The sequence below is a fragment of the Rousettus aegyptiacus genome, unplaced genomic scaffold (genome assembly GCF_014176215.1).
Source record: "Rousettus aegyptiacus isolate mRouAeg1 unplaced genomic scaffold, mRouAeg1.p scaffold_m13_p_10, whole genome shotgun sequence".
Classification (NCBI taxonomy): Eukaryota; Metazoa; Chordata; class Mammalia; order Chiroptera; family Pteropodidae; genus Rousettus; species Rousettus aegyptiacus.
In genome coordinates this window covers 24,403,961-24,421,431 of record NW_023416285.1, presented here as the reverse complement: position 1 = coordinate 24,421,431, position 17,471 = coordinate 24,403,961, and the positions used below count along the sequence as shown (strand labels likewise).

The following is a 17,471-nucleotide window of genomic DNA, read 5'->3' as shown; positions in this document are numbered from 1 at the left end:
AAATACCAACAAACGGAAGTCCTGGACCAGATGGTTTCACAGGTGAATTTTACCAAATACTCCAAAAAAAAAAAAAAAAAAAAAAAAAAAAAAAAAGGAATACATATTTTTCACAAACTAGTCCAAAAAAAATTAAAAAGGAGCTCATTTTATGAGGCCAGCATTTTTTATTAAAAAGAGAAATTAAAGAAACAATTCCATTTACAAATGCATCAGAAAAATAAAATACCTAGAAGTAAATCTAACCAAGGAGGAAAAATACTTGTACTTGGAAAATTTTAAGACACTGAAAAAGGAAATTGAAGAAGATACAAATAAATGAAAGGATATACTGTGTTCATGCCTAGGAAAAATTAACATGGTTAAAATGTCCACACGACCCAAAACAATTTACAGATTCATTGCAATCCCTATAAAATTACCAATGCCATTTTTCACAGAACTAGAACACATAATTCTAAAATTTATGTGGAAACACAAATGACACTGAGCAGCCAAAACAATCTTAAGAAAGAAGAACAAAGTCAGAGGTATCAAGCTACCTGATATGAAACTATACTACAAGGCTGTAGCAATCAGAACAACATGGGATTGGCATAAAAACAGACACATGGATCAATGGAACAGAATACAGAACCCAGAAATAAACCCATGCCTATATGGTCAATTAATCTGTGACAGAGGAGGCAAAAATATACAATAAAGAGAGTCTCTTTAATAAATGGTATTGGGAAAACTGGACTGATACATGCAAAAGAATGAGACTGGATTGCTTTCTTATGCCATATAAAAGAATGAACCAAAAATGGATTAAAGGCAAATGCAAGACACAAAACCATAAAATTCTTAGAGGAAAACATAGGCAGTAAATCTTTGACCTCACTCTTAGTAATATTTCTTTAATATGTCTCTTCAGGTGAGGGAAACGACAGAAAAAATATATATAAACAAATATGACTACATGAAATTAAAGAGTTTTTGCACAGCAAAGGAAATTGTCAACACAATGACAAGACAGCCTGCTGAAAAGAGAAGATATTCAACAATGGTACATCCAATAGGGATTTAATATCCAAAATATATAAGAAACTCATACACCTGAACACCAAAAGAAAAAAAAAATTCTGTTTAAAAACTGGGCAGAGGATCTGACTATTTCTCCAAGGAGAACATACAAATGGCAAATAGACATAAGAAAAGATGTTCAACATTATTAATCATCAGGGAAATGCAAATTAAAACCACAATAAGATATCACCTCATACCTGTCAAATGATTATCTCCAATAAATCAATAAGCAAGTATTGGTGAGGGTATGAAGAAAAAGGAATCTTTGCACCCTATTAGTGGGATTGTAAATTGGTGCGGCCACTATGAAAATCAGGATGGAGCTTCCTCAAACAATTAAAAATGTGGGTATTTATCCAAAGAAATCCAAAACACTAATTCAAAAAGACATATGTATCCCTATGTTCTGTTCGTTACACCATTATTTACAATAGCCAATATATGAAAGCAACCTAAGTTTCCACTACTAGACAAATGGATAGAGAAGAAATGAAACATATATACAATGGAATTCTACTCAACTATAAAAAGGAATGAATTTGAAAAACGATAAATAAACAAACAAAACAGAAACAAACATAGATACAGAGAATAAATTGATGGTTGTCAGAGGGAAGGGGAGGTGGGGGCTGGGTGAAAAAGGGGAAGGGATTAAAATGTACAAATTTCCAGTTATAAAAACAATCATGGGGATGAACAGTACAACATAAGAAATATAGTCAATAATGTTGTAATAACTATGTATGATGTCATATAGGTACGAAACTTATCTGGGTGATCACTTAGTAAATTATATAAATGTTTAATCACCTTGTTGTATACCTGAAACTAAATATTGTTATGTCAGCTATAATCGAAAATTTTTTAAAGTTAAAAATAAATACGTTTTTGAAAAAGAAAGGTAAATGTTTACTGAATCAATATATATTTGTCGAATGAATGAATGAATGAATGGTGATCTAGAGACACTTTTTGAGGGGTAGGTAAGGTGAGCTCATTCTCCCCAGAGTGATCCAAGTAAATAACAGAACTTTGATTCTTGCTCACGACTTGTGAAGCTCTGACATCCATGGGCAATAGGGGTAGGGGATTATGAGCACAGTCTGTATGTCCTAAAAATAACCCCACAGGAAGATCCTCACGTCAGTCTGAAAACAACAAGGAATAGAGAAGACATAAACCTATTCTTTCATTAATTTGTATTCTTTATTGAATTATTTCTGGATGTGTTTGAATGTTTATTCTCCTGCTCATCTTAGAAAAATCCTCCTACCTCTCTCTCCATTTCTCTCCTCTTTCTTTGCCTCTTGCCCTTCTTTCTCATACTCCTCTTTCTTGTCTTTCCTACTATGCACTGCCCTATTTTAAGCAAGTCTTTAGACAAATTCATCATTATCAACCAATAAAAGTTGGATGTGACATGCTGAACATTATCTGTCCTGATATCTGCAGCTATTTTCAGCTCTTGGAAAAAGTTAGTTGAGATTGCTTAGTCTTAAAACTGATTGAGCCTTTTAAAAACAGTTGCTGAGACCTTAAAAGTTGGAGAATAGAGTGCAAGCATTGGAGATAAAATGTAATTGACCAGGATCACAAATATGTATGTAGAGCTCATGGTTGGCTAAGTTATGTGCAAAGGCACTCTCCTTTTTCAATTCCAACAAAACCTTTACAGTTTGGAAATACCTGGACTGACCATGGGGGTTTATAGAATTGACATGCTTATAATACTGACTGTGTGGCAAGATGGAGAGAAACTGGTTTTGACCTTTTCTGTTCCCTATGTAATACTGCTTCCTCGCTGTGCCTCTAGCTTGCCATATTTTTAGTTTGTTATTTTCCTGAACCATAAGATTGGCTCTGATTAACTAATAAGTGTAAAGAGGCAATGAAATAATCACAATGTAGTGTTAATTATTGACAACATTTTTGGAGATGTCTCTATTTTTCAGATGAGCCAACAGCATCCCATGTACATAGGAGGCCCAATAGCCTTGTCATTCAGAAGCAATAGGTTTGCATAAGTAATGAGTCTTGAAACAGGCCTTCTTTTGCATCACAACCTACTCCAAACATGATCTACCACATCAAAGTCTAAAGTAGTCAATCTTACTTGGAGGCAAACTGCAGAGACAAGTTTATTTAACTAAGTTTAGTTATCAAACCTAACAAGATCATCTAACAAGTTTATCTTCTCTGTACTCCTTTCAATCCTTTCCCCTTCTCTCTCTCTTTTTTTCCTAGGCTTTTCAGTTCCAGTTCTGCTTTGGCTAATTTCTTCACGTTCACCCCTCGCTTTCATCCAGCATCCACTGAATTCATTTCGGGTTACCTGGTTTTGCTTTACTAATCCACCAATTCAACAAATTTTTACTGAGTATCTAAGTTGTCTTTGAATTCTTGTATCATTCTGAGCATCCACTTCCAGGACACCACTTTGGCAAAAGGTGGGATCTGAATGTTTACACAATATGAGGAAAATTCATAATATGACAAGCTACCCGATAAAACGGCTGAAATTCAAGAAGCCGTTTGGTTAAGAGAAAGATTGTAAGCACGGCAGGAAGAAGCCAGAGACCCGGTGACAAAGGTTGAGTTTCTCTATTGCAAGCACACCTCCTCCCCAAACGTCCTCTCCCTGTAAAAGCTGCTGACAGAGCTTTGGCAAAAGATCATCCTCCTGTTGGCTGATAAGCTAAACTCTGTTTTATATTTAACTCCCTCCAGCGCCAGAGGGGTGGAGTGGGGATGCACTGTTTATAAGGGAGCTGTGACAATTTTCTCGTCAGTCCTCTTCCTCCTGCTCAGTTCTCTTCTGTCCCACCCCTCGGTTCCACATTCATCCTTGAGTGGCTGGTGGGAACTTGCAGGGAGAGGCAAAGACGCGAGAAGCCAGAGAGAGGTATGGGAGAAGTGAAAACGGGCTGCCAAACCAGAGCATTCTTTCCAATTTAAAAAGGAAGTCTGCTGACGTTAGTTAAATTTAACATCCTTTCATGTGTAACATTTGGCTTTGGAAACAAAAATGAACATTGAAGACAGAGAAGGCTCTAAGAGATACTGCATTAAAACGAAACATGTGGCCATTATCTGCGCAGTGGTGGTGGGTGTAGGATTAATAGTAGGACTTGCCGTGGGCTTAACCAGATCCTGTGACTCGGCGGAAAATGTCCCTTCCCAGCATCCTCCCACAGCAAGCCCTCCCCAGGACCAGGGGGTCTGCCCTGCCAGTGACGATGAAAGTGGAGCTTGGACAAATTTCAGGCTGCCGGACTTCATCAACCCGGTGCACTACGAGCTGGAGGTGAAGCCCATAATGGAGGAGGACACGTATACAGGCAGTGTGACCATCTCCGTCAACGTGAGCGCAGCCACGCGGCACCTGTGGCTGCACCTCCGTGAGACCAAGATCAGCCGGCTCCCGGTGCTGACGCGGCCCTCTGGGGCGCAGGTGCAAATCCAGAGGTGCTTCGAGTACACAAAGCAGGAGTATGTGGTGGTGGAGGCAGCGGAAGAGCTCGCACCCAACGGTGACGAGGGTCCCTACCTCCTGACCATGGAGTTCGCTGGCTGGTTGAATGGCTCACTCGTGGGGTTTTATAGAACGACTTACGTAGAGAAAGGACAAGTCAAGTAAGTATTGTATTTTTTGCTGTATGTCCCCTGAACTCACATATTTACTTTCCATTTCTTTTCCACCTTTTAATTATTTTATTGGCCTGATCTTTATCTAAACTTGTTGGCAGTTCTGTCTGTTGGTCTGGGAAGCAATAATTATTGCTCTGTTATATTTTCAAAGGCTATCATAAAACTTGAAAGTATTGAGTGAGCTGCACGGAGTAAAAAAAAAAAAAATCAGAGTATTCCATTAGGAAAAAAAACATGATACACTGAATCCTATCCTTAGCGTTTACATAAACTAACTCGAATTTTAAAAATATACGTATTTGAAAAAATTCACTGGTGATATTTTTGGGCAATAGTTTTAAACCGAACCTTTAAAATGATACTATGCTGAATTTAAGTGAAAGTCAGTACACATCAATAATAATTTTTACTATTTTATTAGAGAAAGATGTTGAAAGAGTATGTAAACTCTATGGCGTTTTCTTTATGTCTCCATGTAGGAAGGGAGGCAGGACTGTGTCCTTGTATCTCCTATGGCCAGAGCCATGTTTTACGGATAAGCTCTCAATAAATACTCATTGAGTCCACATATTGGTGGCAGCACATAGATAAATCTTCAGGCTCATTGCCCATTATGCAACATTCAATAGTAATGAAAAAAACATTACCTTTTGTAACATAAAAGACGTATTAAATAATATAGGACATAATAACATTTTTCCTTCCCACAGTCTTCCAAGGGAGAGTGTGTGTGTGTGTGTGTGTGTGTGTGTGTGTACTGGGTTGATGAAGTGTGCATACAATTTCATTTCTTGAATCTAGCAAAAATGATTACTTGCATTGACAATCAATCAGAGGCTATATTACTAAAGCTGTGTTAAAGACAGAAACTCTCAGTGATCTCAAAAAACCTTCCTACTGTGGGTGTGGCACGTGAGATATCACTGAACTTGAAACTGCTTTGACCTTTGCTTATGCATATTCTGAACAGGTAAATGATTAAGAAATCTTAGTATCACAGTTCAGAAATGTTAGTCTGGGATCAACCCACTGAACATTCCTTTCTATTCCTTTCTATGTCGTTTTAAGTATCTTAAAGAGCAAAGCAAACTTTTGGTCAAAATTCTTCCTGTTTGTCAGATAGACACAAAGACTATAATACAGTACACTAATACATTAATACATTGAGTAGAGATGCTAGTTTGAAAAAAAATTTTAGAAGGATCATGCTCATATAGATGGTGTATCTTAATATCACTTGTAATAAAACAAACTTTATTGTTTACTTTTTTGTTTATAAAAATTACAAATTTTGAAAGCACAGAAAATTATAACAAAGGAAAGTCAAAAGAACCTACAAATGTTTTCACCATCTAGTGGTAACCCTATTAATGTATTAATGTTATTCTAATAGTTTTCTAGGCAACCAAAATTGTAATTATATTGTGTTTATGTATCTATCTATATACCTTTTTAACTTAACATTCTATGTTTCTCTTCATTCTTAAATATTTTCAATAATCTGGTTTTAAAGATTGTGTAATATTCTATTGTCTGAATGTACCATTATTTGTTAAAACCAGTTTTCTAATGTTGGACATTTGAGTTGCTTCCAATATTTTACTATTATAAACAAGTCAGAAAAGAGCATAGTTGTAAGTACATTTTTAAGTGTGCATTTGTTTATTTCCTTATATTAGGGTACAAAGGATATGAATATATACATAAACTTGTAACGTTTTTTTTCCATAAATAATACACATTCACTGCAGAAAACTTAGAAGACAGGGAACAATATAAGAAAAAATAAAAATCTATTTATAAGTCTATCATTCAAGTAGAGTTGCTATTAATATTTAGCAGATATTCCTCTAGTATTTTTTATGGACACAGATAAACATGGCATTATTATGCTGTACATACTATTGTATGCTTTTAAGATATGTCTGCATTGTAACACGTTATTTGGTATTCTTCTACAAAAGGATTTAATGGATATATGATAGTTCATTGTAGGCTATAATGTAATTTATTCAACTTTTCCATTAAACTTGAGCATTTAAGTTGCTCCTACTTTTTTACCTCTAAACTCCTATTAAAGTGTAATGAACATCCCTATAAAAAACTATGTATAACATTTTAAATTCTTAAGAAAATAGTCCAAACTACACATATATGAATGCATGCGCATATGTGTGTGCGTGCACACAAGATACGTAACGTGTGCATGCACATATACGTGTTTCCAAACTGACTTTCAAAGAGTATGTCCTAAATTATGTTTCCATCAACAATGAATGGAAGTACCTATTTCTCTAAGCCTTACTAATGATAAATGATTTTTGAAAGTGCACTTCATTGGAAAAAAATGCATACTATTTTGAAGAATATCCACCTGTAAGATACTCTAAAAATTCATTAGTGTGAAGTGAAAAGGAGTGAAAACTTTTAAATGACTATTGCTAAGACTTTAAAACTGCTCTTAGATTGTGAAAACAATAGATATTTCATCTGAGTAAAGCCATCAAAATATTTTATGAAAATTCTATACACTGTAGGAAGGCCAAAAAAATATGGAACAAAGTTCCATTAATAAATGTCTGTTGCATATTTCACATATTTTTTAAAAGCACTGTATACTAAAATATGTATTATTCACTCTGATTCTTTGAATTATTTTACTGCATCAGTTAATCTTACCATATAATATGAACGTGAGAGCTTATGTTCTGAAACTCGGCTATCTTAATTGTTGGTTTGAAAATACTAAGCGACTGAAAGATTGGCGAGGAAGGCCAGTGCTGGGTTAGGTTCTCAGGGAAGACTGGTTTCCTGAATTTGTCTATTTTCATTGGTAGCGGTCGAGGCTCTCATATTACACAGGATGCTGGCAGTTCTGCACTGCGTACACGCTTTGGAACAGTTTTGGCACATACTTAATAACTTCATTTAAGCTAAAAGGAATGCTCTTTGTTTTTCTTGCTATGAAATACTTCAAGCGTATGAGAAAAGTGCATTTTTTTCAAGCCTGTAACTTTTGACAATGCAGGCCTCAAGGGGATCCCATCCACAGTGTCCATATAAGGACCACAAGAGTCAGTTTACTGGAGCAGCACCGTTCTTTCACATTATAGAGCGAGTTTTGTAATATTCGGTGCTCAAAATTCTGAGGTAAAGGAGAATTGGTGAAGATGGAGCCAGCTTAGGGCGTCCTAGCAATAGTATCCACATCATCTTGCTGGGGACAGATTTGCAGTGAGGCTTAGGAGGAAAAAGTTCGGGAAACTTAAAAGTCCTACTCTCTGGTCAGTTCCTTACAGTCTGAGGAAAACCACTTGAGAGGATGGGAACCTTTGGAATGTGTCTCTGCCCACACCACCGGAACCCAACCCCCAACCCCAAACGCTTTTCAGTTGTTCTTCTCCCAGGCAGAGCCTTCTCTACTCGCATCTCCAAAGTGCATAACGATATTTGCTTCTCTCCCAGGCTCAGCTTCCTTAACATTTGAATTGCTCTTCTTACACAGTATTTCTCAAAGTATGTCCCACAGAGCCCTGATTGCATGGGATATTAATAGATTTTGCCAGAACAAAAGCAAGGGAGGGCTTCTGGGGTCAAATTAGTTTGGGAAGTAGTACTAAATACAAAACGATGTGGGATGTGTGTGTGCGTGTGTGTGTATGTGTGTGTGTTTAATAGTTGGACTTTCCAGAGGCTTTTATAAGATAATGTCCATTATGACCGTCCAGGACTGCCATAGTTGCTGTTTCCCAACCTTATGTGACCGTGGATCTCTAAGAGTAGGCTGTGTCTCTCTTATTCACTGCCTAGCACACAGCGAGCACTCAAATATTATTGAATGAATGTATAGAAACATTTTCATACAGGTCTTTACACAACTGATGTCCTCAGGCACAAGCTGGAACCCGCTTGCTGCATTGCCGCAGCCCCTTTCCCGTGAAGGAGTCCAACTTCCACCAATGACGTGTCCACCTTCCACTCAGTCAGGGTGGAAGATTTCCCTGGTTTCTTTTCTGCTCATCTTGTTGAAGGGAAGAGGAGTGGGTAGATTTTTTTTTTTTTTTTTGACTTAGGAATGCAGTCCTCATACTTTAAGGTCTGAGAGTTATTGGAATTGACAGGAATTACAACAAGAAATTAAAAAGGAGACAGCTGGTTTCTAGTTTGGGTTTTCTGGGTGTTCTTTGTGGCATTGGTAGGATTAATGCTAAATTTTGATATCATGATGAGATTTCAATAGGCAAATGATAAGGCAAAAGCAGGTAAAAAGAGAAGGCATTATAGAGTGAGAAAAGTCAGAAAAGCAAAGTGGGGAGAAGAAATTAGTTTGTGGGAGAAATTTATATGAAGAGGTTTGCTAGAGATAACTCTAAAAAAACCCATAAGAAATAAAAGGAAGGATAGCTAATGATGGGCGGCACTATTAAGGACTAATCGACTGCTTGCTATTTAGATGTAGATGGTGAAGAAAAGAGCCAAGACCATCCATGGGTATATGGGAGATGTTGCAATGACCCAGGAAAGAGAAGAAGATTGGGTAGACAAGGATTTTAAGATCGACAGTAGAGGACACAGTGGAGAAGACTGTCTGGAGGTTAGGGAGTCAGGATTGACAAACTGATTGATTATGCAGCAGGTTCAGTTAAAGTAATAGGGCAAGGATGCCCCATATATCTGAGCTCAGAAATAATAGTCCACACATTTATTTAATTGGTATTGGAAATAGAAGAGAGGAGAACCAGGGTTAGAAGGGAAGGTCATAAGTTCAGGATTCAATGTGTTGAATGTCTGTCAGACATCTAGGAAAAGATGTCTAGTAGGCATTTGGATAAATAAGTCTGAAGCACAAAGTTAGGACTTGTGATAAAGATTTAGGAGTTAAGTGAAAACATGGCAAAAAAGAAATCAGTGAGATAGTCTTGGCTAAGTGGATATAGTATATTCTCACATTCCTGGATGTGTGTACTCATTTCGTTTTGATATTGAAATTTTAGTTGTATGTCAATTTATTTATTATATTCTTAGATTGGTATGTCAAGCTATCAATATACCCAATATCACAAAGGAATAGATTTTTTTTGGTCTCGTTCACTTGTTGCAGGAAACTTAGTAATTTCCTTTATTTTTAGAAGCAAGGAAACAAAAAGAGATTTTACTTGACCCTTGAATGTCTTCTACATTAAAAAAAAAAGCAATTGGAAAATAAAGTTAAATAATTAACTGGTTCATTCAAACCACCAAAAATATGTTGGGATTTAAATAAGCTAAATGGGTCATCTTGCAGTGAATAGCTAGCTTCCCTCCTTAGTTCTGGAACCCTTTCTTCAGTCTGCACAAACACTTAGCAATTGTGGCTGCCTCACTTGCATCAGAAGCCCTTTAATATTTTCCCCCAGACCTTGCTATTTATATTGCTGGCTTAAGTTATTAACATGCTGAACATAGCCTGAGAATCTTGATTGGAAACTGTATGCCAGATGATTTATGAGATAATCAAGTAGTTTTCTTTTTTTTAAGTTGATTTAAAGTGAACTTGCCTGTGACTTGCTATATCACTTCTTCTCTCTTCAGCTTTCCCTAAAGTCACCTTGATGTAATGTACTCAGAGACGTCAGAGGAATGTTCTTCCTTTTTATAAATTAATAAGCTACATAGAGTTATATTTGTAATGTGCTGGGCCTCAAAGTGACTTACTAACATGACATAGAGAGGTCTTTGTGAAAAAGTGGTTTACCTCATCACAGTTGCCTGGCATTCTAATTATTCTTGGGATATACCCAAGAGTCACTCCTGAACATACTGTGCTATTAGCCAGGCTTTTCCCATTAATTTGCAACACAATTCATCTGATTTTGAAAAGAAAAAAGTTTTAATCACTGAATAAAACCTCTGCAAAGAAGTTGCAATCTAATGTTGTTTTATACTGTTATCTCATATCTGTTGTTTTCGAATTTGCATATATTTCCAAAACTTTGGTAACTTTCAGTAGAATTTAGCATGTATAAACAAGAGTTTTTGAGTTATTCAGGAGTTCATGAGAAAAATAACAAGTTACCATTTAAAAATTGTTATATTGCTTATAGTATTTACATGCACGTTTTTAAAAATTAATTTTATTCCAGTATAGATATTTCTGTCTGATGAACGAATTTCGAAGTCTGTTGGTTGTGGAAAATGCTATACCAGAAAGCTTAGTTAGCCTTCTAGAGTTTAAGAAAATAGAATGAAGTGTATCCCAATCCCACTATGTACATTTTAAGAGAGTTTCAAATATATTGCTACACGCGCCCTACCCCTTTTCTCCCCCATAACCCTGTAAAGAGGACGGATGTGCTTTGGTAACCAGCTTTTACAGATGACGGCACTAAGAATCGTAGGTTTTGTAATCTGTGCAAGATCACACTGAAGAGGCTGAAGCAAGATTAGAATTTAGGAAGTTTTACTCTTAGAAAAAGATTTTCCCCATAATCCGTTTGGCTCTACACTTTAAAAAATTACACACATTTTGTAGCTCTTCTGGTTGTTGAGTGTCACTTTACCTACGCCAATATATGTCCAGATCACTGTAGTTGAGTGGGTTTGCAGTGATTGACTTTCACCGACAGGACCAGTAAACACATCGCACAGAGACACCTCCAATGCTGTTATATTCCATTTCCAAAATATCTCTGCACTTTCAGAAATGCTCTAATTTAGGAAGGCAATTTTTATCTATAATCAAGCATTGCCTCTTTTAAAGAGAGATGAGAAAAGGACTGAGAATTCTTCTCTTTCTTGGGTGCTCAGGCATAGAGCAGAGACCCGAAAAGACTATTTGAAAACCTACCCCATTGCTATTGCTTAGGAACGTGAAATTCCACTCCCTGCTCACCCTCACCCCACACGCACACTTATATTCCCAAATTGGTTAGCTGGCTTATTTCTGAGATGTGAGTAGTCTGCTACATTCTTGCAGAGTGACTTTTTCTTTTCCCTCTGCCTCTGGAAGAAATCAGAAGCCAGAAGAATTCAGAAGAAAAAAGGCAGCTGACTAAACATGGGGTTGGAGCTTGGTGCAGCCTGTTATAAAACCTTAGTACCTCAAGAAGATGTACAGATTTCTTTATATTCTGACGTATTTGCAATTCACTGCAATCTGCATGGTGTTAGAAACTCTGGTTCACTAGTTAAATTGTTACTATCACAAACACTCATCAGTAATTACTCTATTGAAGAGTAATAAGTTCTTGGCTGAGGCTTTTTGAGCAACTTTATTCTGAAATAATTTCAAACTTACAGAAAAGTTACAAGGATAGTACAAGGAACTCCTAGAAACACTTCATCCAGATTCATCAATTGTTTACATTTTGTCCCACTCCTCCCACACCACCCACTCCTCCTACCCCTTCTGCCCCATCCATGTGTCTCTTTTTCTCTCTAAGTATATTGAACTTTACCTCTTAACATTCAGTATAAATTTCTTAAGTACAAGGACATTCTCCAACATAACCACCAGTACTGCCACCAAGACCAGGAAATTTAACATTGATATAATACAATTATCTAATCCATAGTCATAATCAAATTTCATCAGTTAACCCAAAAATGTCCTTTAGTGGTACCAAGTCACCCATCTCTTGCTTGGAGGTCGATTGCTTTTTTTGTGAGAGGAAGATTCTGTCTTCCTAGCTGCCTGCTTCCCCTCAGACTTTCTAGTGAGCAGATGGTGCGGCTGGAACCTTAATAATCATCACCGAACAACGTGTCTTTGAATCAAATGTTGATTTTCCCAGAGGGTGCTGGGTCGGGCTTTTCTATTTGGGGTTGGAAAGCGAATGTGAACTCATGGGCAGACACTGTTGTGGAGGTGGGCCTTGTCTGCAGCTTTTCAGAATTTTTACTAGGGACATAATATGGCTGTGACTCATGAACTTAAATATAAAATGAGTGAATTTATATTAAATTTTCTTGAAACTCTTGGCTTAAAGAGAGAAAGAAAAATTTTTTTGACAATCCGGAAGTCAGTCGGGATTCATGTAATGCATTTAGTGTCATGCCTTTTTAGACCTCTTTAAACTGGACTGGTCCATTCTGCTTTCTTTGTCTTCCACAATCTTGATGTTTGTGAAGAGCATAGGCCTCTTATTTTAAGAACCTCCTTCAATTTTGTTTGTCTGACTTTCCTGATGATGTAAAAATGCAAGTTTAGCCTTCTTGTTGAGAATTTCACAGAAGTGATGCTGCTCCCTTCTCAGGAGACCGCATCAGGAGACGACGCATCATGTTGGCTTATGTTATTATTAATTGTGTTATTATCTTTGATCTCTTGCTTAAGGTGATATCTGACGGGTTTCTCCATTGTAAAATTACAACTTTTCCCTTTGTAAGTAATTTTGGACAGATCCTTCGAAACTATTCAGATATTCATTTCCTCATCAAATTTTCATCCATTTGTTTTGGTACCCCACTGATGATTTTTAAATCATCATTCCTCCTAAAATTATTAGTAGACAATCTATTGCAAAGAAGAGCTTTCTCTTCTACTCCACTTATTTATTTATTCATTTTTTGTTTTTTTACAGGCATAAGGATTCGTGGCTTCTCATTTTATTCAAGGAGTTGTAATCTCATTGTTTATTTTGATGTTCCAGTTAACCAGATTTGGCTAGTGGTAGTCCTCTCAAATGGACTCTTGGTCCTTTTTACTTATTCTCATGAATCTTTGAGAACTTCCTTACTTTTTTGGCACAGCAAGATGTTCCAGGATCATCTTGAACTTTTCCTGACCTACTACTGGAATCAGCCATTTTGGTTCCTTTTAGTGGAAAGTGGTATTCACAAATGGTCCTCTGGGAACTAGCTGTGCTCATTGCTACAAATTTGTCATTGCATTTAGTCCTGTCAGCAGACAAAGCTAGAAAATACATGTTTCTCTGTGTGTTTTTATATCCATCTACATATAACTATATGAAAAATCATTACATTTATACCAAACCTGAAATTGCAATTTAATACCAAGGTACATTTAAATCTTCCCTCTTTACAATTTTATAATTCTCTTCCCCAATAGTGAGAAACCTGCTTTCTATTTTTTTTTTATTTGCTCAAACCCAGCATACAGAAAAGACTGTTTCTGAATTGTTAACCCATACCACAGCAACACAAAACTACTTAGTAGAGCTCAATATTGATTTAGTTATTTTTAGGTAAAAAAATTTATATATGCATTAAATGCATAAATTTAATGAGCACAGTTCAATGAGTTTTGACAAATATACACATCTTCGTTACTTTTCTGTTCCTTTATATTTTTTACTTTGTTTACTCTTCTAACGAACAACTATACAATAAAACTATCTTACTGTAATATGACTACGTGTAAAAAGTACATATTCATAGGTTTTTTGAGCAGTTACTCAGAACAAATATGTCCACTTTGAAATGATGGAAACATTAAACATTAACTTTTCCTCTTACATAGCATATGCCTAGTTAGAGCCATAAAAAAATGTTGTCTCTTCTCAAAAATGGGTTTTAGACAGGGCCAAAGATTGCTTCACCTAGGAGGTTACTCAGAGCACTGACTTTGCATGGAAATGAAACTGGGCCTTGTTCTCTGGTGTAACATAAACAAGAAAGAATGTGCCATTAGGGACAGGAGCTGGGACTGGAATATGCTCCACTACTGTGTGACAGAACACAGCTGCTCACTCTCACAAGGGCAGTTAGAGACGAGCTCTTGAGTTGCCTTTGTTTATCTACTTCTTGTTCATCAGCTTTGAGATGAAGAGAGTGATAGCTCATAATTGTGTTTAGTTTTACTCATCTACAGTTTACATAGTTTTAAGTATGGCATCAAAATATCTAAATATTCATAGAGAATATCTGAAGGGTTTCCAGATTTTCATTTATTTGTTAACCTAAAAATTCCAGAAAAAACGTCAACAACTATTTGATAATCTTTGAATGGAAACTCATTTGAAGACATGCAATGGTTATTATTACACAGTTGATTTTTTTCTATAGGAATAGAAACAGAGGGGCTGTCCGAAGAGGCCACATGTGTTTTGTTTGTGTGTTTGTTTGTTTCCAAGGAGCATAGCAGCCACTGATCATGAACCAACAGATGCCAGGAAATCCTTCCCTTGTTTTGATGAACCCAACAAAAAGGCAACTTATACAATATCTATCGTCCACCCCAAAGACTATCAGGCACTTTCAAATATGCCTGTGGAGGTGAGTATTTTTCAAATTTTTTGTTTATGCAAATAGTCTGTTTAAAATATCAGGTAAATTATCCAATTTGCTGTGAGAGAACCTCACTGAATTCTAAAATTAAATGTGCTCTAATAGTTTGTTTAGAGGTTTCAAAATACATTTTGGCAGTCTCTTTCCTTTGAGTCCTAAAAGTCTTTAACTCAAGAGATCATAGTCCAGTCAATAAGCCATGCCGAGTTTTCTAAGCAAGAGAGAATACATTAGCTATACATCGGCTAGGCTCTGATTAATGGAAAGAATCCCCAGTCAGGAAAAATTAATGGCAAATTTATTACAGACTTAAAGATATTTGAGGGCTTCATCGGTATTCTTGGTTTTTATGTGAATAGAAACCCAGTTTTTAAGATAGAAATACTGTAAAATATTGTCATTTAAATATTAGGTCCACAAGCCAGCTCCAAGGAACAACACATCTGTAGACTTTCTGGTTAATGAAACATGCTCATTAAATTTTAAAAAATAATAGGTTACAATAATCTCTGTCTGTACAATTGTCAACTTAAGACTCTTTCCTCTGTTACTGCTTCTCATTCCCATAATGGATAATGTAGTTAACTAAAGTGCCATTACCTCAAAATTGAGGTTTGTTATACGTTGAACGTTTGACATATGAAAAGGTCAGGCTTTCTTTAGATATAATTCTCACTTACTGGTATCAGAAGGACACTCTGCCAAAATTATATCTCCCATCTTTCTGACCTGCTATCTGAAATATCACTAAAACTTATCCCTTTTAATTATAAACATTCCTCCAAAAAGGCAAGAACAAAAGAAAACAAATCTTAAGAAGATTAAAAAGTAAACTGCCGTCAGCTATTGGTTTTTATGTGAATATAAACTCAGTGCGAATTAGTTTATCAACTTGTTTGCTTCTGGTGTCAGGCACCTTAGAAATTGAGTTTTGATTGGATAAGAGTGAGGAAAAGGTAAAGTATGACACACCAATCCAGAAGACTAGGTCAGGGTAAAATGCCATCAGAATGTCTGGCATGGAGGGGGGACAGTGAAGGCGCGAGGAGAAGGAATGCAAACTTTACTGACTTCTGCTTAAGACCTCCCCATTAAATCTTTCCCTTTTGCACAGTATATTTCTGGAAAAAGGAGAATATTCCACATCATTAGATCAAAACTAATACCAGTACATTTTTTTTTCAATTGCAGCGTCTTTTATTTTGCTGGAGCTCCAACACTCCCCTACAAGCAACATGCGCATACATGCTTGTCTTGTCAACAATGCATCAATTCTAGTGCAGCCTCCCTCGCTTAATCCCCTTTTAAAGCTTCTCACTGTAGTGCGACTTACTGGGTGGCTGCAGGGTATGTGGAAATGTTTAAACAATAAGTAGCAGGAGTTGGACATGTTTTCATAGATGAAATATTAAGACTGGTGATTGGCAGTGAGAAAAGCAAAGCTGGAATGGACAGAAAACCAGACAGATGGAGTCAGTAACTGCATCAAACAATAGAATCCTTTCTCTTTGTGGTAACTATGGCAATGAACTTACTGGCCATACCTTGGGTTTTGATGTAGACAACCAGAGGTGGAACAGGGAACCCAACATCCTGCTATGCCTGGTACAGCTATTGCTCTCCTGCACATGGTCAAATCAGCAAATACCTACTTAGTTCTTTCCCTGTGCAAGGCCTTGAACATTAGCCTAGTCTTCACATAGTATCTCCTCGAATATTATGGTCAGGATTGTGTGTTTCATGTAGAAAGATATATAAAGTCCCTTCCAGTTTCTATTGCATTTGAAATTGTATTTCTCCCTCAGAAACTTTATACAATGTATAGCTTAATCACTCTATCACAGTATTAAAAATAAAATAAACTTCCCTTTAGTCTTTGTGACATCACCATTTCTTTTTATCTCTAAGCTTTGACAAAGAACATCTTACTAGAAACTAAGTTTGAAACAATCATTTGTCTTGTATATGATTGACCTTTTGATAAATAAAAAGTTATATTTTGTTTTCAATAGAAAGAAGAATCAGTGGATGATAAATGGACTAGAACGACTTTCGAGAAGTCTGTCCCCATGAGCACTTACCTGGTGTGCTTTGCTGTGCATCAATTTTACTCCGTAAAGAGAACATCAAGTAGGGGAATACCTGTGAGTCACATTATATTTTTACACCTATGCATTTGTGACTAATCTACTTTTTTGAATAGTCAATTTTTTTTTTTCATACAACAGACTAGAAAAGCCCGTTAGTTACCAGGCTCTGTGAGCTTGGTGGTACACTGAACAATATAGAAAAATGTAAGCTCAAAGGATATAGATGAACAATAAACAAACACAACAGACATAGACATGCATAGCCTCAAATTATTGTCATGGAAAATTCATTATAAATGAAAAGCTAGCTCCTAAGTACATCATGACGAATATGTTAAAATATCAGGGCATGTCTCATTTAGTAAAATTGATGAGTATATATGTTTGGGTGGGGTCCTGGACAGTCCAGAGAGGGAGGAGGAAACCAGCGGTAGATCG

At 36.4% G+C, this 17,471-nt stretch overlaps 1 protein-coding gene across 1 annotated transcript in view; it reads left to right on the top strand.

The window, feature by feature from the left end:
- Positions 1 to 3,792: 3,792 nt before the first annotated feature.
- The window catches only part of LOC107508816 (glutamyl aminopeptidase), a 73,040-nt gene continuing 59,361 nt past the window's right edge, over positions 3,793 to 17,471 (top strand). The window contains exons 1-3 of the mRNA XM_016140824.2: positions 3,793 to 4,701; positions 14,790 to 14,931; positions 16,956 to 17,087. Coding sequence (XP_015996310.2) covers positions 4,094 to 4,701; positions 14,790 to 14,931; positions 16,956 to 17,087 — 882 coding nt within the window. The 5' untranslated portion in view covers positions 3,793 to 4,093. The remainder of the gene's footprint in view (positions 4,702 to 14,789; positions 14,932 to 16,955; positions 17,088 to 17,471) is intronic.